Consider the following 24133-nt stretch of genomic DNA (forward strand, 5'->3'; position numbering starts at 1 on the left):
ATGGTGACCTTGTTTCCTATTGGACCAAGTGTATTGAGATCCTTGTAGGTGAATGTCCATGAGACCAACAATCATGATAAAGTTAGCAAGATCACTGATACTTTCATAGAGGTCCTTAGAGCCACCAAACTTCTCTGAAGGGAACAAAGGAGAGTTGAAGTCACCTCCCAACATTAATTGTTAATCCATATTAATTATAAACTTTTTAATCTAAATTAATTGTAAATATGATTTTTAAATTATATATTGCTATGGAAAAATTATTTAAATAAAAAATTATTATATAATTATCGAATAAACATTATTAAAAATAACTATTAAATTTATCTTTTTAATCTAGAATAATTTAAGTGGAATGAATACTATCAAGTTGTTAATATAAATTAATTTTACATAATGAATAAAAATAAATTAATTTTATATAATCATTGAACAAAAATTGACTAAAACCAACTATTGAAAAATTCATTTTGATCATAGTTAAACACATTATGATTCAAATCCCCAGACGAGTGGAGGAGCAGAAACCAAGGTTTTCAAATCCTCAGTGATTGCAAAGATGAGGAAGGGGATGGTGATGACAACAATGGTGGTTTTGGTATTGGGGTTAGCTCAATGGTGGATTTGGCTGTCGTGTTGCTTCTTTGGCATTTGTTGCCAAGGGCTTCTCCTTGTGAGGGGATGTAGGGTTTATAACTAAATAGAAATAATTAATTTTCTATTTAATTAAATTATGTTACAATACTCCATAGTTTGTTTTGTTATTTCATCTTGTTATTTAAGATTAGCCTCACTTAGTCTTTGAGAGAGTGTCTTCTAACACCTATCTTTTTTGTGAATAGTGTATTATTCTTTTTTGTATATAAGAAACAATAAAACTTTTATTTATTCAAAAATATTTTATTCTAGATAATGAATTTTGGGATCAAAGTACATTCTCTATTATAGAACTCAAAATCAATGAAAGAAAAAAAAATTATATATATGAATAAAAAAAACTATATAAAAAAGTCTATTAAGAAAATAAGAACTCCTTAAAAACACAAGACCAATAGAGTCCTAAAATATTCTATAAAACATTATGTTCTATATTTCATTTTACCTTCTTATTTTTAAATCTAAATGAATTGCTAAAATAATTAAGATAATTAATTTATCATCTTAAACATTGAGTAATAAGGTATACGTGTGTAGATTCAATTCCCTGAGAGTGTAAAGGCAAGTATAAAAGCGCATTCTCGTTTAACACAAAAAAGAAAAGTAAAACTTAGTGATGCTAAATTCAAAGGAAAAGTAGAAAACAGAATTTTATTCTTTTGTCCTTAAAGCCTACGCGACTTTATTCTTTTGTCCTTGAGGCTACGCGACTTTACCTTTTTCACTTGACCGCTTTATTTCGCACTATCAATAGAACAAATAGATATAAAACAAATAAAATGCTTTATTGAGTCATAAAAAACTTTAAAAAATTAATAGTTATTTTTAATAAATATCTGTTCAATAATTATATAAAATAAATTTTTACTTAAATTACATTTTCATAATAATATTTATAATTAATTTAGATTAATAAATTGATATTATTCATTATATTTAAATTAATATGAATTGAAAATGAGTTGTAAAGAGAATTAGAATATTTTTTATTCTTTTTTCGATTTGTTAAAGATAAGAAAATATATTTTAATGAAGGATCAAAGTGATCAAAATCAAAATATTTGTGGGAGTCAGGTGAAAAGTAATTTTTCAACTTTAATAGATGAAGAATAAATATTAAAGTAATTTGAAGAATGTCGGAACTTTAATCTGAGGCGTGATTCTTCTCACACTGCATATAAACCGTTGTATTCAGGCTTACTGCAAACTAAGCTCGGGGCAGTTTTTCAGTTTTCTTCACCAAAGATTTGGCATAGCAGTCATTCGGGTACACTTTCACAACTATATTATATAATATTTAGTCATTTCCTTCAGTTTGTATTCATTATTTTAGATGGCTTAGATGGCAGGTCAAGAAATTTCACAAATATTTAATGTTTATCTCTGCGGGGCAAGGCTGACGTGGGAACCTAACATTGGCTGTCCTTTGATATTGGGTTTGTTTATTATTGAAAACCCTTTAATATTCAATTTCTATTTTCACTCCATCTGGTATGGTATATTGACTGCAAAAAGTTACACAACGAACTTGTTTCATCTTTATTTTTATTTGAACTTCCTCCCTTTTTAATTAAGAAGAGTTTCTAGAAATTTTTGATATAGTTTCTAATTTTTTTTTTTTAATTATTAAATTGTAAGTTAAATTATATTAAATATTTTAACATCACATACCTAATCCTTACATCTTTGAACACTTATTATTAAATAGTACTGATCAATTTTGCCCATTACAATTTTGCAGTTTTCATGGTATGCTCGTTCAACCATCTGTCTTCAGTTGTGGGCAAAGGCAGTCATCCTGGTACACTTTCACGGCTATATTTATTCCGTTTGCAATTGTATTCATTTCTTATATCTCTCAATAGAGAGAGTATTTACTTTGCCTCTGTCAGTTGTAATTTTGGATAACTTACAAGTTAGATTGCAGATCCAGAAATTTCACAATGGATAGTGCAGATATTTAATATTTATCTGACCCTTTTCACTTTTATTTTTAATTGTTCTTTCAATTGATGAAGAGTAGTGGGTCCATTTAATTTTATGTTATATTTTTTTATTAGAAATTTTTAAAAAATTAATTAAATTTTAGTTAAGGTATATTATATATCAGAAAGGGATATTATTTTTAAAAGAATTTAAATTAATTGAAATATTGAAAATCAGGAGAAATGATGTTGACATTATTTTAAGACAATTTTAAATAAAATAATTGTATAGTTGCATTTTATTTTTTTTATTAATCTTCTTGAAAATTTATACAAGTAAAAGAAAATAATATTTAATAAATTATTGTGGAGAGTTTGTATTTTATTTAAGTATTTTTATTTAATTAAAAACATTGATTTGAGATGATAGTACTTATGCTATTGATTTTTATTTGATTTTTATCATTGAAAATTTAGTTTTTATTATTTTATAAGATAAGGTTTAAAAATAGTCATGGAGAGTCACCATATCACACAATAGATACATTATTTGATTACAAATAGATATTTTTTGAAAATAATTTGTACGAATTTCTTAAAATATTGAATAGGAGTCTTAAGAAATCATTAATTTTTTTAGACAATTCAAAAATAAAATATTTTTATTTTATGTAGAGAATCATGTGTTTATTGTGGTCTTTTTATGGTGTTTATGTTCTTAGATTATGTTAAACTTTTGTTTTACTATTTTAATATAATGGGTGTTGGCCCTTTTAGCTATTTAATTATTGGAATTTTTTTTTCTCTAAATAAAAGTTCAAATAATATACTTATAATGTGTTAGAATAGCGGGTAATAATATCAATCAAACCTATATGTTTTTAAAAATGTATATATAATATAAATATATATATTTTTAATTTTTTTAATTAATATTATACTTTTAAGCAATTAAAATGATAATTAAAAAAAATGGAAAGGATAGCTCTGCGTGTGCGCGGGTGTCATGCTAGGGCCAACGTGTCCTAGCCTGTGTCTTGCGCTCTTCTTGCTTCATTCCTAGGGGGAGGGAGGTTTCTTTCTTGCTGGGGTCGATTTTTGCTTACCCGTGGTCAGGTTTTCTAGGCTGTCGTAGGTTATTTGTTTTTGTAACCCTTTTTTGTTTCTTCTGCTCTAGGTTGTCGTCCGAGTGTGTGGGGTTTTCGGGTTGGGTTTTCCACCCCTCTGCTTTTTCTTCTTTTGGTATTTTCTCTGGATCCATGGAGAATAGAGGATTATCCTCTTCTCAAATGGTCTTTAGAGATCTGGATATGGTAGATCCATCTCATTTGATGCATGCATGTGGAAAGGAACACATTGGCCAATCCCAATAAGGGGCAGGTGTCTCTTCTTCGAAAGAGTCTTTTCACATGAAAAAGGTGAATGGTTGTTTGGAGAGATCCCAAGATCGTCCAGTTCTAGTTATTCAACCTGAGAAAATTTTAGAGGATGTTCAATATTAGTGCAATCATGCTCTCATATGCAAATTTATCGGTCTTCACCTCTCTATATGTGTTTTAGAGTCTTGGGCACTTTGTGTTTGGAATCCTGAAGGAGACATGGAGCTACTTATGGCAACCAATAATTATTTTCTAGTTATTTTTTCCAACCTGGCAGATAGGAACAAGGCTTTTGAGGGTGGCCCTTATTTTTTCAACTAGGTGGGACTCTTTATTAAACCTTGGCATATTGGCTTTAATTCAATTGAGGAGCTTCCCTCTCGTGTGCCCGTGTGGATCCAATTGTCGAGGCTTCCGTTGGAATTATGGAGAGAAGATATTCTTCTCTCAATCTCACTGGTTCTTGGTAAACCTGTGGGTTTGGCTTCGCAAACTCAAGATCGAAAGGTAATTTCCTATGCTCGTATATGTGTAGAAGTTGATTTAAATAATCTTTTGCTAGACTTTATGGAAATCTGTTTGGGGCCATCTTCTTGGATCCAATAGTTGGGCTATGAGACCATGTCATTTAGATGGAGAATTTGTCATGAATATGGTAATTTACCATGGAGATGTCCGAGAAATAAATCTTCTAAATTGGATGTTTTCGATCCTCCTCACTTTGTTCTGGGGAAAGATAAGGGGAAAGCCCCCATGCCTAATGGTCATTCTGATAAAGATGGCTTCATTCCTGTCAAACCTCAGAATAAAGACAAAGGAAATAAGAGAACTTGGTTGGATAGGCAAAATGATGTCACCCTAAATAGGTTTGGTGTTCTAGAGGATTTGGTCCAAGAGGAAGGAGTTCTAGTTGAAATGTCCTTGGGTGCCCAATTTCAGCATGAGGTGTTAAATGGGGATTCCACGAAAGAGGGTCAGACCTTGTCTTTGGAGAATCAATAGGATATTCAAATGGTTATGGATTTGCCTTCCCATGTTCAGGACAACAGAGATCTTAGCGAGTCACGGATCCCTAAAGGTGCAGTGGTCACGGCATCTATTCCTCCTTCTACTATATTGGCCTTAGGTTCAATGAAGAGTAACAAAGCCCCACCTGTTTTAGGCTTGCAGAAGAAGACCCTCAAAAAGGGTTCTTTAGACAAACCTTTAAGGAGTGAACAAAAAATAGATCAGAAAAAGTTTAAACTTATTGGTGATACTTTGGCTGAGTTGGGGTCTATGAAGCCCATTGATTCCCACTTCTCTCAACCACATAAATGATTGTGCTCTCATGGAATGTAAGGGGGTTGAAAAAAATCCCTAAACAAAAGTTTGTTCCCAGATTAATTGACTATGAGTCTCCGATGTTGTTTTTATTCAGGAAACCAAGCTTTCAGTGAATGGTTTGGTCAGTTGTGCTTTGCGTGTCTGGCCCCAGGGCCTTTGGTAGGGAGTGAGCTCTCATGGTAGTTCAGGGGGGGTTGCTTGCTTCTAGAAACCAAGGAAAGTTTCCCCTTTGTGGTGGTTTTCTAGAAGGTCTTCCATTTCTATGGTCTCTTCTAGCTTTGAGACTGGAGAAAGATGCCTCTTCTCTAATATTTATGCTCCTATTAATCTTGTGGGTAAGTCTCATCTTTGGGCTCACATCAATCTTGTTCGGGCTCAGGATCCTTTTCTCCCCTGGATTTTGGCTGTAGATTTTAATGTTGTTACTAGTTTGGAGGAAAAGCGAGGTGGGTTATTTAGGCTTGATCCTTACTCAAATTTACTCAAAGATAATATTGGTTTCTTGAATCTCATTGATGTGAAGCCAACTAATGGTTTCTTTACATGGAATAATAGGAGGAGTGGTGTTGAGGCTATCTCTGAAAGACTTGATCAATTTTTGGTTTCCTGCTATTAGGTGCATGATAGGTGGTCAACCAATCAAGAAATTCTTAATTGGAGGGGTTCTGATCATTGACCTATTAAACTTTCTATTACATCTTTTAGAACCTCCAAAAATACCTCTTTCAAATTTCAATTGATGTGGATTCATGATCAGTCATTGAGGGATCTTATGGTTGATTGGTGGTATGAAGGGGTGTCTACCCACAAGCGGGCTATGTACACATTTGGAAAGAGATTACAACATGTAAAATATAGGCTGAAGAGGTGGAATAAACAATGTTTTGGGAACCTGCATAGACACAAAATGGAAGCTCAATCCAAGCTAGATGAGGTTACATGTCAAATTAGGGATCAAGGGATGACTGTGGAGCTCAGTATGGTCGAGTCCCTTGCTCTAAAGGACTTAGAAGAGTGGGAGTTGCATGAGGAGATTTTATAGAAACAAAAGTCTCGTGTGGATTGGCTCCAAGAAGGTGATAGAAACACTGCTTTTTTCATAATTCATTTAAGGCTCAGAGGTATGGTAACTCTATTACCTCTGTCATTCCTTCAGAAGGGGTTCATCTTTCATCTAAAGAAGAAATTGCTACAGAAGGTGTCAAGTTTTTTTCTAATTTGTTTACCAAAGAGGATCCTAAAGCTATGGTGGAAGAGAGGGCCATCTTGAACTGTATTCCCCCTCTTGTCTTTGTTGAAATGAATTATGCTCTCTTGTGCCCCATTTTATTATCTAAACTTGAGGGGGTTGTGTTTCAAATGAAAAAAGACAAGGCTCCTGGCCCTGACGAGTTTCCTATTGAGGTTTTTCAAGAATTTTGGGAGATTATAAAGTATGATCTTCTAGATGTGGTTCAATAATTTCATAGGAATAAAAAAATGCTCAAATCTATGAATTCTACCTTCTTAGTTCTCATTCCAAAGGAGGGGGCTAATAACTTGGATCAGTACAGGCCTATTGCTTTATGTAATGTTGTCTACAAGATAATCACTAAATTGATTGCTGAACGACTCAAACCTCTCCTCCACACTTTGGTTTCTAAGGAGCAAGGTGGTTTCATTGATGGAAGATAGGTCCTTGATGGAGTTGTGATATCAATGGAGGTTATTCATTCGATGGCTTCCTCTAAGGAGAAGGCTATGTTTATTAAACTTGACATGGCTAAAGCTTATGATAGGGCACAAGTTGGGATTTCTTACAAAAGATCCTTTTGGATTTTGGTTTTGGAGAAGAGTGGGTGAATTGCATTCTTAGCTATGTGACTTCTACCTCTTTCTTAGTTCTTATTAATGGGGAACCCTCAGAATTGTTTAGTACTTTGTGGGGGCTTCAGCAAGGGGACCCTTTATCTCCCTATTTATTTATTTCCATGGCTAAAGGTCTAGGCAGATTTCTCACTTCCCAAGTGAGACATGGTCGTATTCAGGGCTAGAGTTGGAGTAAAGCTCCACCTCCCTACCCTCATCTTTAGTTTGTGGATGACACAGGTTTGATGGGAAGGGCCAGAATCAATGAGGCAATGAATTTTTGGAGAGATTTGGATATCTATTGTAAAGCCTCAGGTCAGAAAATTAATGAAGAAAAATCATCCATATATTTCTTTAATACCCTTCAACTTATTCAGAATAGGATTGCCAGGATCCTCAGATTTCAGACAGGGTCCCTTCCTTTGTTGTAACTCGAGATTCCTTTAGATTTGTGGGTTCAATGCAAAGAATTTTGGCAAGGAATTATGGATAAATTTCATTGCAAGGTTAATCATTGGACATATAGGTGGTTATCCTCTCCTGAAAGAGTGATTCTTCTTAAGACTGTGGTGCAAGAGCTTCTCATTTATAGGTGCTTTGTGCAGGCTCCCCCCTCCAGCTTTGTGAGAGAGTTCGATGCTCTTTTCATCAATTTATTTGGTTTGGTAGTTTCTTTCTTATAAGTGGAGTTTAGGTAAATGGGACTCTATTTGTAGACCGAGACATGCTGGGGGTCTTGGCCTTAGATCTATTGCTTTGCTTAGCAAGGCCTTGGCAACTAAGCTATATTGGAGGTGGTATAATAGTCAGGATCAAGATTGGGCCAAGATTTTAACCCACAAGTATCTCCCTGGTGCTAATGATTATGAGTTGCCTCATCTTAGTTTAATGGGTAGGGGCTCTTGTATCGAGGATACTCTTAAAAAAGGTGTCCAACTTATTAAAGATGACCTCTTCTAGATTTGTAATAGAGGCTCTGAAGCTCTTTTTTGGGAGGACTCTTTGGATGGTCACCCTCCTATTTTGTCTAGTTATCCACAACTTCAGCCTCTTTGCAACATTTTCACTAATGTTGGATGGGTTAAGGTGGAGAATTTTAAAACAACTAGGTGCATTGGACAGGTTGAGGTGAATTGTTCGAAGGATTCTCTTGAATGGCCCTTAGGTGGTTCGGATGAAGATCGTGTGGTGTTGGTTAATATCTTAGAGGGTAGGCTATGTAGTTCTCTCAAGGAAAGAGATGTTTTGGCTTGGGGTCCTAAACCAAAAGGTAAGTTTTCTATTGTTGAAGGTTATGCTCAACTTCATAGGCAATTGCATGGCCTAACAGATGTTCCAAGGACCATCTATCTTCGTAAGAGAGGCTTCCAAGGACCATCTATCTGTTATCTTTGCATGCATAATGAGGAAGACTGCTCCCCCTTGCTTTTTCTATGTCCTTTCTCTAGGGAGATTCGGTACATGTGGTGGGAGGCTTGGCAACATGCTTGTTTTCATGCTACCTCCTTAATTGAATTTTGGGATAGCTTGGGCAGACCCCTAGCAAAGACCTCTTTTCTTCAAGTGGTATGGGCTATTGAGCCAACCCTTATTATCTGGAATTTGTGGCTAGAAAGGAATCAAATGGTCTTTTGTGATTCACATATAGGGAGTCCTCAGTTGTGGTAGAAGATAGTTAATAGGCTTCAAGAGACAATCTCGAATAAGTGCAATTTGTCTAAAAATGTTGATCCAGGTGATTATGCTATTGTAAGGAACTTGCAATTGGAAACATTAAAATGGACTGTGCTGCTGGAAATGGATCTCGACATGTGAAGCAGCAGATAAGTAGAGATAGAAGGTGGATTCCCCCTCCTGTGGGAATCTTAAAAATTAATACAGATGGCTCTTCCCATGGGAATCCTGGACATGTAGGTATTGGAGGTATAGGTAGAGGTGGCGATGGTTGTGTAGTGTTTTTCTTCTCTGTTTATATTGGACGACACTCTAACAATCTTATGGAGGCCCTAGCTATTAAGATTGTTGTTGAGCGAGGTTGTTCTTTAGGTTGGAGGAAGATTATTTGTGAGTCGGATTCTCAAATTATTGTGGACATATGTTAAAAAAACAAAATTTGAATGATGTGAGTTGGCAATTAGCTTCTGTGGTTAGACATATTTTACAACTGTGTAATACATTGGAATTTGTCTCCTTTTGTCATATTCCTAGGGAGTGGAATAGAGGGGTTGATTGTTTGGCCATCCCTTTTATTTTTGTTTCATTTTCATTGTCATTTTTGAGGCCCTTTGAGGCTTTGGATGAGCCTATTTTTTGGTGTAATTCCAAAGTAGCTAGCCTTTGACCCTACTTTGCATAATGTCATCTTTCTGAGGGCTTTTCAAAAAGGTCTTATCATTGGAAATCTAACTATTAGATCTATTTTTGTGGTCACTGGACTTTGTAGTGGTGGTGCTGGTGGTTTTTTTAGGATCCTTTTAGTTTTTGTTGTTGTCTTGGTGGGCCTAAGGCCTGTTCTTTATAATTTTGTGATTTCTAAATAAATCTTTAACCCTTTTTTCAATAATAATAATAATAATAATAATAATAATAATAATAATGATTAAAAAAATCAATCTAATTTGTTAGGTTAAATATATTTCACTATAACTTAATATAAATTTTATAATTATATTATATAAAAATTTTCAATTGAAAAATAATAAATCATTAGGAAATTTTTGTTATAATAATTTAAATTAATTTGTATAATATTAAAAATATTTAATTTTGTGTTTAATTTTTTAGTTTATAATGAATTGTGTCAAATCTATATTCAACATTCAACATCCTTATGTATCTAATCACCAATGAGTTTCATGATAGCATGTTGAATACATGCCCACTAGTGATGAATTGTAAGTAAATTAGTTACCAGTGTTATGTATCAAAATTTCCTAGGTGGTTGTTAGACATATTATTATCCTCTTGATGCATGTACAAATGTGCACTATCTTTCTCTATGTCATAAATAAGAACGCCTCAATAAGATATAAGGCTTTCCACTACCACCAAGGTGACACATAGCAGCCATTAATTCATCTTCAAGCCCACATAAGCGTCTAAAATTAATTAAGTACCCACAAAAAAAAGATCATGAGCCCACAATCCAAATTTAGTAAGGTGAACATGGCATCATGTAAGTGGTCCATGTATACCATCATAATTGAGATTGCTATGTACACATTAGACATGGATCTTAGGAGCACAAGAAACTGGTGTTGAGAGCAATTAGGCCGATTTAATGGAAATAGACATATTAAATGTTAGTTAGCTATATACAAGTAGGATAGATATACATGTAGAACTTACAAGATAATTCATGCAAGAAGGATGGCTATGAGGCATGCAATGAATATAGCAGTGAGAAATATAATTGTGTGTGGGGTTAGATAAGTATGTGCATCAAGGTGTATGTAGGGGAGTGAAATGAAGCATAGTGTAGGAATTAGCTATGATGGAGGTTCATGGAAGTAGAAATGGTATTAGACAAAGAAGTGGTAAATAAAATGGATGTATGAGTGATGAAAATAATAAGGAAAATGGTAATGGGTTGACAAGGAAGAAGTAGATGTTAAAACACACATATGAGATGTAGTTATATAAAGGGGAAACAAAATTAGGAGGAGGAACATATCGATTGGAAAAAAGCCAAGAGATACTAGTACAAGGGTAAAAGAAGGTACTATCATGGCTGAAAGAGTGGGGATAGATGCACTAGACAAAAAACTAGGGAAACAACCTTATCACCAAAGGTCTACAAGATATCAAACCAAAATGACTTATTGCTAAAATAATTGCACATCAGATATGCTAGTTGTATGGGATACTTAATATTGGCTAATTTTCCAATCTCTTAGGAAAACTATTGTTGGGAGATATCTTCACAATTTTTTATACTATTTACTTTTGTTGGAGTAAATTAATAATTTACTCTTTGCTTATGTCCAACCATATGATAGTTGGCACTTATCGTTTCCTAGGATGCATACTTATTTGTGTTGGGTGGTTGATTTCTAACTAACTCCTACCCATCCTTGCATCTCATTGAGCCACATGTCATTATCATGTGCTATCATCTCCTTTTGTCTTTCCTATATAAGAAAGATTATATTCATTGCATATCAATTGTATGGAATCCAATTGATTATATTCTATTGCACCATTAATAAAAATAGAATATGTTCTTGTCTCTCTTGTTCTCTCTTGTTTATGTTCTTTCCATTTGGTCTCTAGATCTTGAGTGGCTACCTTCATAGCCAATTCTTCTAATTTTTACTCTTAATTATTATACTTATTACTCATGTGAACAACATTATCGATACCAATCACAATGGATTAAGCCATACATGATCAATAATTTAGGGTATATATATATTGTAGTCTAGTATATCAATAAAAATATTAATTGATGAGTACTTTGATCACTCATTTAGGTTAAAATGTGAGAATATGTATGTTGGACCAAAAATATGTACAAGAACACTACTCAATGTGAATCTAAAATAAATAATTATGTATACAAAATTTTAATAAAGATAACTCTAGAGAAACCTTCTAATGGGAATAAAACTTGAAGAAGAGGGTAAGTACATGGAAATGAGGGACCAAAAGAGGGGTCTTAAGTGGCAACATTTTTTTATAAAAAAAAATGATCTTGGAAGAGAAATTGACTTGATTGTTATGCTAAAATTTAAAAGATGCAACAAAAACAAGATTTGTAGTTCTTTGAATCTACTTTCTAAATTACTAAATTTTTAAAAACTAGTGGAGATTGAGGGTTTCATATAGGGAGAGCGCAAAATGCTCCTATTTTTATTTAAAAAACATAACATAGTGATTGATATGCTCCCTCTAAAATGTTGACTTTGTTTTATCATTTTTTTAAAAATGGTGAAAAATTAGATATCATGTAGTTTATGCTTGATTTTTTTCCATTAAGAGTTTTAATGAAAATACAATTCTTTTATTAATTTTCAAAGTGGACACATCTTGAAAAATTAAAAAATGAGTGTGTGCCCCCATTATTTTTTTAGAAATTAATTGATTTCTTTTCTTAATCATATATAGAATAGATTATATTTTGTAAAAATATAATTTATCTTAAATGCTTAATAAGTAAAAATTGAGACCAAAAATACCATACATAGGTTTTCTACAAAAAATGGACACTAGCAAATTAAATTGGAGATTAAAATGTAACATAATTGAAACGTAAAAAAATGAAACAAAGTAGAAATTTAAGAAAGAGATCAACATTACTATGTAATTTTTTAACGTAGCATTGAAATACATGCAAGATAAATGGAGACAATGCTTAAGATTATGTCACTTTTTAGGGTTTGTAATTAACAAACTTGTGGATGTTGACATGTAAGTTGAACCCTTTCCCTTTAGATATCTCTCCTTCTCCTCCTGTTTATATATCCCTATCTCTACCTCTTCCTCCCACCCTCTCTCTTTAACCCTAGCTCCCTCCCTCCTTACCTCTTTGCTTCTCTCTTTCTCACCTCTTTCTCCCTATAGCCACTCCAACTAACAAATCCATATGTTGAAGGCCCCAACATTAACCATTCTAATATCCAATGTAATTTTAAGATTGACATTCATATAAGATAAAATTACTTAAATGTACTTTAATTACTATTTATTTACTAATTATATACGCATGGAATTGATACCATTGCGTAATTGGGAGCTAGAGGGCCTCTAGATGCCAAATGAATTCTCTAACCCTAAAATATTATTACAGTAAATTTAATAATTTGGTTAGTATTACATTTCAAAATGAGCTATAATAAATTAAATTAAACTATAAAGTGTTCAAATTTACCTATTTATTAATGCTAAATGTTTCATCCACCATTTGATTTTCCAAACAATATGATCCAATATAGATGTGTTATGCTACTTGTCAAATGAATCTTGTTCATACTAACCCATAATCAAAAAGAGACCTATAGTTTCAAAACAAGGTAAACCTCAAGACCTAAGAGAATTGCCCTCATCGCCCTATGCTAGAAGCCTAGTGTGCTATAAAAATGTTTTAGTAAGTGAGTTGATTTGTTGTATGGTCTTGACACCCTCATTTAGAACGAATTGGATTTTGACATGCTCAATATTTGACCTACTAAGGGATCTTAATTCCTAGTTTTGGGCATGTTTTGCCCCTATTTTGTCTTGTGAAAGCCCTATTGGAACTCCCAAACGTCCAAATAGTTTGGGATCTCATCAAGTATAAACTCGCAATAGATTTTTCTCAAAAGTATTGTAAGACCTCATTTTTATTGCATGGAGGAGGATGAACCCACAATAGTGAGTTACACTTTTTTGCCAAATTTGACACTGCAATATTCATTTTCAGAAAAAAAAAAACTTCAGATTCAGACAACTATTACTTCTAAACCATGAGGAATTTGTAGATGATGTGAATTAGTGATTTGTTTCATTTTGCATGTAAATTCTAAAAATATTTTTTTGATAATTTTTGGAATCAATTTGCTTCCATTTTTCTATCTCCCTTGAAAACTAGTTTTTTTTATAAAACAACATTTTTAAAGAGTGATACTCTGTATAGCAGAATTTTTTTTCTATAATAGATTTTAACGTGATTCTTTCAAAATTGGTTTTTAAAAATCCATATCTAGTGTTTGTAATTGGTTTTGTAACATTATCCTCAATATTTCATTTTTTATTAAGATTTGAAGTCAATATTCCATATATATAGTTGGAAAGAGGTATTCAATACCTAGTGTGTAAATATTTTTCAAAATTTTTTGGGTGACGTTTACAAGATTTTCATAAGCATTGAACAAAGAAGTTCATGTTTGGTGAAAACCCTACATTCCTGAGAAATAAAATAAAAATATATTAAAATTTATACTATTTGGAAAGCTTATAATAAGGGCTAAATACTTAAAAAAATAAAACTTCTAAATGAATTCATTTGACCCCCCAAAAGCTAATGTAAAATTGTTTTCTTATCAGCATTTGATAGATGCAAAGGTGACTCCATTGCAAGTATGATTTAGAAGTAGAGAGGTTCTATACAAGAAATTTTGATCTAACTCTCTTCAATTAGTTACTTAAAATGGGACCTCTTAATGCTTAAGTCATTATATTTTCTAAAAAATGTATGATTTTGGCAAAAATCAGGATGTACGAAAAAGTGGAAACCAGCATTGTGAGTTCACCCAGGATGGTAAAAAATTATCCACCACCTATCCCAAAAATTAATTTTTATCCCTTGGTGGTGGCATCAATAGATAGGGAGCCTCCTGCAAATGCCATGTAGGGTTGCATTAGTTCGTGAGTTAATGAACAACACACACTAATTAGATTTTGGTGCTTTTTTATTTTATTTGTTCATATGATAATTTTTAAGGAATAGCCATGTATACCCTAAAATCAAGGTGAAACCAAAAGGTTCTTATCACAATTCTCGTGACATGAGAAGGAAATTGAGATAAAATCCATTAGCCATAGCATAGATCTATACATGACATTTTAGTTTGTATTTTCTTTATTTCCAACCTGAAAAGATTTAAATATTTGGTATGGGACCAAAGAAATTTCCAATAATGATTTTTTGTTATCTATTTAGGGATATATCCACTATTAAATTGGGGATATTAAAATGAGTTAAACTTCCTACATAACTAGTTTGTACGGTCGAGGATAAAAACCAACCCTTGCTCTATGTACATCCTTTCTAATAGTGATAAGAGACTTATCTTTGAGTAGATCCACACAAAAAACTCTACATAGGTTATTCATAAAATATTATCAAATTCAATAATAAAAGGTCAATTCGGGATAGTAAAAAATAAGATAACTATACACCAATCTTTGTGTATATGAAGTGTAAAATGGATATTAATTATTTGACCATAAAATTTATGATGTTTAAATAGAGTGCTTTTCATATCCCTACAAGTCTTACTAGAATATATAAACCCCTAAATTTCTAAATGCAACTTAATGGGAAATTCTATTTGCTTAACTTAAGGTACTCAATCTCTCACTAACATTCTTATGATCCACTTGAGAAAAATGAAGGAATAATAGAAGGAATACCCTTATCAGAAATCTCAACCTCTAAAACCATCCCCAAATTAGTCTAAATAATCTTAATAGTCATAAGAACATCCCCTACAATGGTAATAAACTCCTTACAAAAGGTATTGTAAAAATGAAATTAGTTTCTAGTTTTTTCTACAACCATGTCTATGATCTAAAACTTGATGAGAAGACTCTACCCTTGATCTTAACACTCCTTATGAGGGGAATCGCAAGTAGACCTAAGAGAAGTGGAGCATGTTATATCTATGAGAAGCTCATCACCTGAAGGTTCCAAAAAAAACATTATTCCCAAGAGCAACAATCACATTCTTTGCACTCTTAATCATATCCATTGCTTCTTCATCATCTTCCTCCTTTGTTTATTTGAGACCCTTTCTAATTGTTATCTTTCTCCTCTCTATATGTTTTCAAAATCCTAACTTAACATCTCTTTTATTTTATTATTATACAATTTAATTTTGCACTTAAAAATATTATTATATAATTTCAATACTCAAGTGAAAATGTTAAATGTTAATTTTTATTAACATAACAAAAGAATTCGAGACAACTTTTGTATCATTATATAATTAAAATATCTTTTTAGGCGTGATGATTTCTAAGTTCAATTCAACAATATTTTTTTTTTTCCCTAGTTTTCCTTTTTTATCTTAAAATATTTAATATAAGTTAACACTTCTCTAAGAAAGGAGAATAATTGTTTCATTTTTTTATGCAGTAGGTATCTATATTCCACATATGCACATCTTAAAAATATTTAATATAAGTTAACGCTTCTCTAAGAAAGGAGAATAATTGTTTCATTTTTTTATGCAGTAGGTATCTATATTTCACATATGCACATCTTAAAATATTTAATATAAGTTAACACTTCTCTAAGAAGGGAGAATAATTGTTTCTTTTTTTTTTATGTAGTAGGTATCTATATTTCACATATGCACATCTTAAAATATTTAATATAAGTTAACACTTCTCTAAAAAAAGAGAATAATTGTTTCGTTTTTTTATGCCATAGATATCTATATTCCACATATGAACATCTTAAAATATTTAATATAAGTTAACACTTCTCTAAGAAAAGAGAATAATTATTTCGTTTTTTTATACAGTAGGTATCTATATTCCAGATATGCACATTTTAAAATATTTAATATAAATCAACACTTCTCTAAGAAAAGAGAATAATTATTTTATACAGTAGGTATCTATATTCCAGATATGCACATTTTCAAATATTTAATATAAATTAACACTTCTCTAAGAAAAGAGAATAATTATTTCGTTTTTTAATACAATAGGTATATACTATATTCCAGGTATGCACATCTTCACGCTGTTAGTTTTGTTTACACGTATGTTTGCAGGATGGGATGGTTAACGTGGTAAAACGAGTGTTAGGCATGGAGTATTCACCATCAAAACACTGAGACCTCAACATTATAAGGCTAAGATCACGATGGCTTCAGAAATAGAGGCCGTGCAAAGGGTTATAAGGCTTTTGAATTCTGATTTAAACTCAGATTCAAATAGCGTTACAAAATGTTGTTCAGGTGATTCAGATCATGCGAGGAGCAGATATGAAGATGTTGCCCTTACCCACAAAGCAAGAGAAGTTGCATTGCGTTTGTGTGGTGAGGACTGGAATTACGAAGTTGTGTACTGGCTGCTCAACTTTTGGGAAAAACAAGAGCCTTTTAACCCACGAGATGTCAGAGAGGGCAACGTACCTTTCGGCAATAGAAGCAAATTTGAAGAGATGAACAAAATTATATGTAGCATGGGTAGAGTTCTCGGAGAAGAGCGACTGGGTAGAGTTCTCGGAGAAGTCCGTTAAAGAAGTGATGACTAGCATGGGAAAGTCCTGCTCGGACAAGTTCATTGAGGAGCATAAGAAGATCGTGGGACAAACCTTTCTTGATGCGAAAGATAGTATTAGTACAGGTATAAGTGAGGATGAGGAATTTTCAAAAGTGATTTTGTTTCAGGAATTTGCCTCTCAAGGAGACACATCAGATGCTATCTGGAATTTTTTGTGGTACTTCTCCTCCTCCTATGTACTAGGACATATGGTAAATCTAAGTCTTTCGTTACTGTTCAAAGAATGGTTCAAGGAAGAGTGCCAGACAAGAAACCGAAGGGATTTCATCATGTTCACCGCCATACTCTCTCTTCTCTCCGAGATCCAATGGAGGGAGCTGTTGAGAATTGTTAAACAGGCATGTGATGATCGGCAAATTACATCCTTGGCCTACAATGACAAAACTGGAAATTACGATATTCTCAATAAGATTTTAATCCTTGCAGTGAGGGATGAGTTCAGTGTTGTGGTGAACAAGGTATTAGAGTGGGGTGCCCAGCCACAAGCGAACCTTGGCCCAGACCAACAGAATATGGCTCTATATTATGCTATATTGTATGATAATAAAGAAATTGTGAGAAGTCTTTTCGACAAATGTCATTCAAAAGAGCAGTTCGCCAATGCAGCAAACGAAAAAGGAATGACTGCTCTTCATTGGGCGTGTGAAAGTGGTTCTGAAGTAAGCATTTGTCGAATGATTGTTGAATGCGGGGGAAAGACGAATGTTCGAGACAATAGAGACCGCCTCCCCCTCCACTATGCAGTTGAGAGAGGGGACGAAGGTATTGTCGATGTGTTGATTGGAGAAGGTGACAGCGATACAGTGCAGAGTTAAGATTTGTATGAAAGGAGGGCGGAGATGGTTACTTGGAAAGACAAAGATGAGGTGAGCCCTCTGGATATGGCCGTCAAGGACAATAACTTAAAGCTAATGTTGAAGCTATTGTCGGTTTCTCAAATAGCGCTACACACATTTTTTGATAAGCTCGATTCTGCCAAGATTCTGCGTGAGTCTGCCTCTCAAGGCAATGTGGAATTTGTGAAAAAAATCTTGGAGAGTGGAGCAGATCCTCTTGCTTGCGATGAGCAGGGCCAAACAGCTTTGCATCACGCTTCTATGTGTGAAGATGCCTACAAAGCACGTATGCTAATCGAGTTAATGCTCGAGAAATGTACAAGCGAGGAAGAGAAGAAGAAATGGGTGATCAAACAAGATGATATGGGTAAAACAGCTATCCATGTTGCAGCTATGAAAGGAAATGCACGCCTCTGTTACTTATTTTGCAGAATAAATGAAGGCATTCTGCAAATAAGAGATACAGATGGGCGAACAGCTCTCTTCGAAGCTGTTAAAGGAGGCTACGACGATCTCTGTTCGGGTTTAATAAATTGGAAACAAAATTTTCATGATGACTCCATCGTTGACCAGAGCGGGCTGACAGTACTACATGTGGCCGCTTCAGAGGGTAGAATGCGTATAGCAGATGTGTTTGGTCAGACGGCGCTTCATAAAGCCGCTAAAGGGGGACATGTGGATGTAATAAAAGTTTTATTGCACTGGGGAGCTCATCCCCTTGTCGAGAGAGATTGTGATGGCCGAACAGTGCTACACTATGTCGCGCAAACCATAACTGGAGAGGATGGAAAAGAAGTTGCCGAATTGCTGTTAAAGAAGTGTGGATCTGATGAAAAGAAATATAAAATCCGCTGCAGGGTTAGGCACTGCAGACCAACATTTAGCCGAATCTCCTCTCAGAAACTTCCTTGTAGAAGAAAAGAAAAATATCACTGAAAATCTGAAAAAAGCAGGAAAGGAAAACAACTTGTTAAAGACAGCTGCATGTCTGGGTGATATTGACCTCACCAAAGAATTGCTTACCAGGGGTGCTAAACTCGAGGACATTAAAGATCAGAACTGGAGGAAAAAGTTAAGCGAACAGGAGGGAAATAATGTTGAGACAGGTATTCCAATAAACTTGAGAATTTTTTTACATCTTTACGTAATTAGATTTACGAAGTCTGGTTGTTTACAGTTTCGCAGCAAATTCAAAGCATTACAGAACAAGCAAATGATCAACCAACTACATCTGACAATTTGGGTAAGATATACTACGTTTTTTTTTTTTTATTAAAATGCTTAAATATTTTTTGAGCATGGTTATCCAAAGTAGTTATTCCTAATTTTACAGGAAGGAGTGATTTTTCAAATGGTTATCGCATTGCTTTTGATGATGCAGGTAAATATAAAATCATACGTTTGAAAAAGTCTTCTGTTTACTCAAAATTTTAATATGTTTGGCCTAAAGTCTACTTCGCTTTCATTCAATACAGACAGAGGGCATTTTGTTGAAGACAGCTGCACAAGTGGCATTATTACCATCTGAAATGTCCAATTCTGAAACGTCAAAATTTCCCGGTTTTCAAATTTTAGAACATACAGAAAAGGGCAAAAAGAAATACCACCAAATTGAGACAAGCATAAAATTATTGCTCGGTGCCGAGTATAGAAATACCACCAAATTAAAAAGTAATTTTTCTCAGATTATGAAGAATAAGATAGCTGAATGCTGGATGGAGATAAAATATAAAATATCAGGCAAAATGACAAAGGTAAACATTATATTTATACAATAAAATAACTCTCTCTATTCAATCATTTCTACTAACTCAATGTTAAATGTGGTTGTTTGCTAGGAAGGAGACTTACTTCGTGAGTTTTTAAATGTGTACGAGGCTAAATACCATCGGATATTTAAATCACTAGCTGCTATGGATAGCAGAGGCATGGTAATCCTTTCGTATAACTATTTCCTAATTTCGTTTTCAGTTCAAAGTAAAAGCTCAACAATCACGGTTAGAAATTAACTGTCCGATATAACGCTTGGAAATACAAGAATGAATCAGAAGCATTAGCGGGAATGGCAGTAGAAATAACGAAAGGAATGGAAGAAATAATGACAGATGCCCAGTGGTTTCAGAAATACCCTGAGAAAGCAGAAACATGTTATATGGATTGAGATTATCTTTCCATGCATCCTTGCGGTTCTATTTGCCATCTCGTTTAATTGGATATTATGGCTTGTGCTCGATAGATGCAACATCTTTTCCTGTAGCTTTAGCCTTATCAAAGAAACTAATGAGCGGTGTAAATCCCGTGAGTGATCAATTAGTGAGCAGTTTAAAACTTCCTAACCACAGTGAAAAGCTTGGCTATCAGGAAGACATAATCTCTGATATTACTTTCTTGAAAAAAGAAATTAGCAAAAACCCTTATTGGTTGTGCACTTCACAACAGGGTCTTCTATATACAGTGGAGTGAACATGCCTAGTTTGATACCCAGTGCTAATCTTAGAATAATTGTATTTATCGACGATCTTGATCGATGTCAAGAAGCAATCGTTCTTCAGGTAAATTGAGATAAAATTTGTTTTCATTATTTTTTTCCAATTGTCCGTACTAATGACAATGTGGTAAAATAAATTTTTATGCCACAGGTTTTATCGGCTATTAATCTGGTATTCGCCGTCTGTGAAATCAGCGTGATTCTAGGAATGGATAAAGAGTTGATCCAACGGGCAATAATGAAAAGGTATGGAGATAAATCCTTGAAAAATAGCAAGTTTGCAGACAAGTATTTACAAAAGATAATACAACTGCCATTAGACCTGCCTGACCCTAGCCAAGTCCAATCAAAGGATTTTTTGGATCGACACTTGGGAGTGTTCCAAAAACAAAGTAAGGAAGGCCATTCAGAATCAGAAATAGATACAGAAGATGATTCCATGCCAGAAATAGATAGAGCATACAATGCTCTATTTTCTGCATTCGAACAGTCTGAAAAATATTATGTGCCCGATTTTCTTAAAAAATTGCTTGGCTCAGTGGCTCCTATATCAGGTAACCAATTAAAGACGGGTAATATTTTAAGGAGGATTTATGTCTCTTTTGTACTTCCTAAATATTGTAACCTTAGCAACTGATAAGATCTTTCTTTACAATTAGGAGAAGGAAGTAGCTCAGCAGAAACGGTAGATGATCCACCGCAAACACAACCAGCTGGAAGAATTGCTATAGATATTCAGGACACAGATGGAACAAGTATGTCCATACATTTTACAATATTTCGATATCAAAGCTACTTTACAGTTATAATTTTAATCTTTATAATTCAAACTATATTGATAAAGGAGAAGTGGTAAGCAATCCGAACCAATATTTAATACAAAGTGATTATTAAAGAAGGAAACAATACAAACTTGCAAATATACATTCAAAAGGGTTATTTTGTTTACCAAACTATCTAAGGAGAAAACTATAACTATACTTGGCTTCACTGTTGATTTTCTTTTAGCATATAGAACCAATATATGGCTTCGTATTTAGTTGTAAATGCTAGTAAATTTAGTTCGTCTAGAATATATTAAAATATTTAATTAATAATTCATACATGGAATATATTCTATTAATAATTCATATAAATTCCATGATTAGATCAGTAGAGTAAAATTCTCTACTGTCTTTGTGTAGGTAACCAGCAGCATATCAGTGAGTCAAATATCAGAAGGGAGTTAATTCCTATAAGGGAGCTGCTGTTCGTGAGATACAGTGAAGGAGAGCGAGACGCATTTTGCCACTTTCAAGCGATGACTACAGAATTCCGAAAATTGCCTCGAGAGTGGAAGCGTTTGCTTACCTACCATCGGCTGGTCTGGTATATCTTCGTTATGAATAATGAAACGAAGCATATGGATGGATGGCTGGTTCAGTTGATTACTTAGATATTCATCTGTTGGGAATTTGAGGAAAATATAAATACTCTTCTACAGGTATATATTTAGACCAAAAACTCTATATAGATTAATGCTCACTTAAATGATTGCGATTACGTTTATGAATTTTGCTCATCTTTTTTGCAGGGATGGAAAGACATTGATCTTCTTAAGACCTATAAACTGGAACCAGAATCAGAGTCAGAATCGAAGTTGAAATCAAAATCAGAATCAAAATCAGGACCCGGGGGACCGTCACTACGAGCGATCATTAATCATTGCATAAAGAAATGGGAAGGAGACGTCAAGGAGAATAATGCTACAGATTCCAAAAACAGAGAGGTGGCAGGACAAGAGAACTTGATCTCAGTTGTGAAAGAAAATAATGGTAAGTTGGATAAAGCATTAAAAGAAGTAGTGAACTCACAGCAAGTAGGCAAGAGTGAAAATAAAGACCCACCAACACAGAACTTGGAGGAAGCTACAAAGTCCCAAAATATAGAGGTTCCTGAAAGCAGCAACAAAGAGCAATTGAAATTGAAGGAAGGTGTTAATGACCAAACGACATCAGTAAGAGATGCTACTAAAGCTGGAGATTGTTCTGAAAGCAGCGAAATGGCAGGACCAGAGAACTTGATGACAGCTACTGATAAGTTAGATAAAGCACTGAAAGAACTAGATTCCCTTAAGAAAGAAATGGAAGAATTGAAAGAACTGGTGAATTCCCAGCAGGCCGGCAAGACTGAAAAGATGGGTGGAGAAAAGAAATTGAAGTTACAAAGTTGGCGGAGACTGAAATCAGCACTGGGCAAATATGATGTGTCAATGGATGGTATACAAGCTTTTCAGAGGTTTAGATTCTACTGTGAAGCGGGGCATATCCAATGGCCATTGAATCCGAATGAAGACTTAAAATTTCCACATGTCAAAAAGATGTTGAAAGACACTGTCCCTTTTAACACTATTGCTTAAATTAGATTTTGAGGTTGGAGCATTGTGAGGAACATAACACTAATGACTTGCAAACCTTTGTTTGTGAGTGCCACAGGTACATTAGTATGTTAGAGATCATCTTATATATCAGATTTTCTATATATGAGTTTAAGCCCAACTTAAAAGAGGAAGTCCTAAGCCAAAAAAATTATTAGATATCTAGAGCCAAGCGTTTCATAACATTAATATTTGGTTTGTCTGCTTGTCTACTGAAATTCTCATGTTAAATGTTTATAGTATTTTTAAATATGCCTAGCTGATATGATTTGTCTACTTGTCTACTGAAATTTTTGTTGAATGTTTATAGTATTTTTAAGTATGCATGGTTGAGACCTAAAAAAAAATCAGTTTTGTAATAATAATTTTTTTTTTTTTGATAAAAGTGGATGATCCACTAAAAGTATATTAATTTTTTTATTTTTTTTAACATGGTGTCTGGTTCAATGAGCATTGAGGGGAAAGAACTAGTAAGAAAACCCCTCAGTATTGCTTGGAAACATAAGCCTACCTACCCTTTACAATATCCCATATGCAGCCCAATATACCCTGACTATATTCTCAATTACATTAGATATAAAGGAAGCTTTTAAGAAAGCTTGTATTAATAGTCCAGTGGAGAGGCTATCATCCCAAAAATGCAACCAAGATCAGTGCCAGCAACAAAACATCAATCCACTTATGCACCACATGAGTCCAAAGACCTGCAGAGAACAAAAAACACAGCCAAGAGGGAACCAAGGAGAAGTAAACCTGATAGCATGAAAATGGTTAGCATACATAGGCCTATCCATATAAGAAGTAGAGGAGGATGGAGACAACCTTCAGGAAACAGGGTGAAACCAATCCATACAATAATCCATAGTAACATCCATACCAGTAACAACATAACAAGAAGCCATTTACCCCACCCAATAAACTGCATCTCATAAAAACCACCACCCACCAATTCTGCCCAAGAAATTCCACATATTGCTAAGCATTTCATACTCAAATAACAACAAATAGACGAATATGTGCCATACCTGAGCACCCATCCAAAATATATAAAACAACCACACCAAGAAGGACTATTAAGATAGAATTTTCATGCAGGAGATAGGAAAGTCCAAGGGTGCAAGTTCTATGCAATCTGCACCTTCAGTAACAACCTTATTTGCAAGAAAATCAGCTAACACATTAATCTCTCTAAAGCAGTGTGAAATCGAGAAAGTGGAAAAGCCATTAAGTTGGAAAAGAATGTGCTCCAAAAGGTACTGCAA

The 24133-nt window shown here is 33.8% G+C and overlaps 1 protein-coding gene across 7 annotated transcripts; it reads left to right on the plus strand.

Moving 5' to 3' along the window:
* The first annotated feature begins 1841 nt into the window (after positions 1 to 1841).
* Positions 1842 to 23005, plus strand: LOC131041488 (uncharacterized). Of its 7 annotated transcripts, XM_059209191.1 has the most exons (11): positions 1870 to 1924; positions 2000 to 2093; positions 2399 to 2458; positions 16618 to 19210; positions 19301 to 19348; positions 19443 to 19721; positions 19806 to 20519; positions 20607 to 21009; positions 21115 to 21210; positions 21640 to 21938; positions 22029 to 23005. In XM_059209191.1, the coding sequence occupies exons 7-10, from the start codon at positions 20433 to 20435 to the stop codon at positions 21888 to 21890; spliced, it is 837 nt and encodes a 278-aa protein (XP_059065174.1). In that variant the 5' UTR covers positions 1870 to 1924; positions 2000 to 2093; positions 2399 to 2458; positions 16618 to 19210; positions 19301 to 19348; positions 19443 to 19721; positions 19806 to 20432; the 3' UTR covers positions 21891 to 21938; positions 22029 to 23005. The 7 variants fall into 7 exon arrangements, 1 of the variants encoding a protein (XP_059065174.1); XR_009358536.1 differs by lacking the exons at positions 21115 to 21210; positions 21640 to 21938; positions 22029 to 23005 and having other exon boundaries at positions 16618 to 19073; positions 19145 to 19210; positions 20651 to 20781; XR_009358541.1 differs by lacking the exons at positions 21115 to 21210; positions 21640 to 21938; positions 22029 to 23005 and having other exon boundaries at positions 20651 to 20781.
* The last annotated feature ends 1128 nt before the right edge of the window (positions 23006 to 24133 follow it).

Source organism: Cryptomeria japonica, chromosome 7 (assembly GCF_030272615.1).
Source record: "Cryptomeria japonica chromosome 7, Sugi_1.0, whole genome shotgun sequence".
In the NCBI taxonomy this organism is placed as follows: domain Eukaryota; kingdom Viridiplantae; phylum Streptophyta; class Pinopsida; order Cupressales; family Cupressaceae; genus Cryptomeria; species Cryptomeria japonica.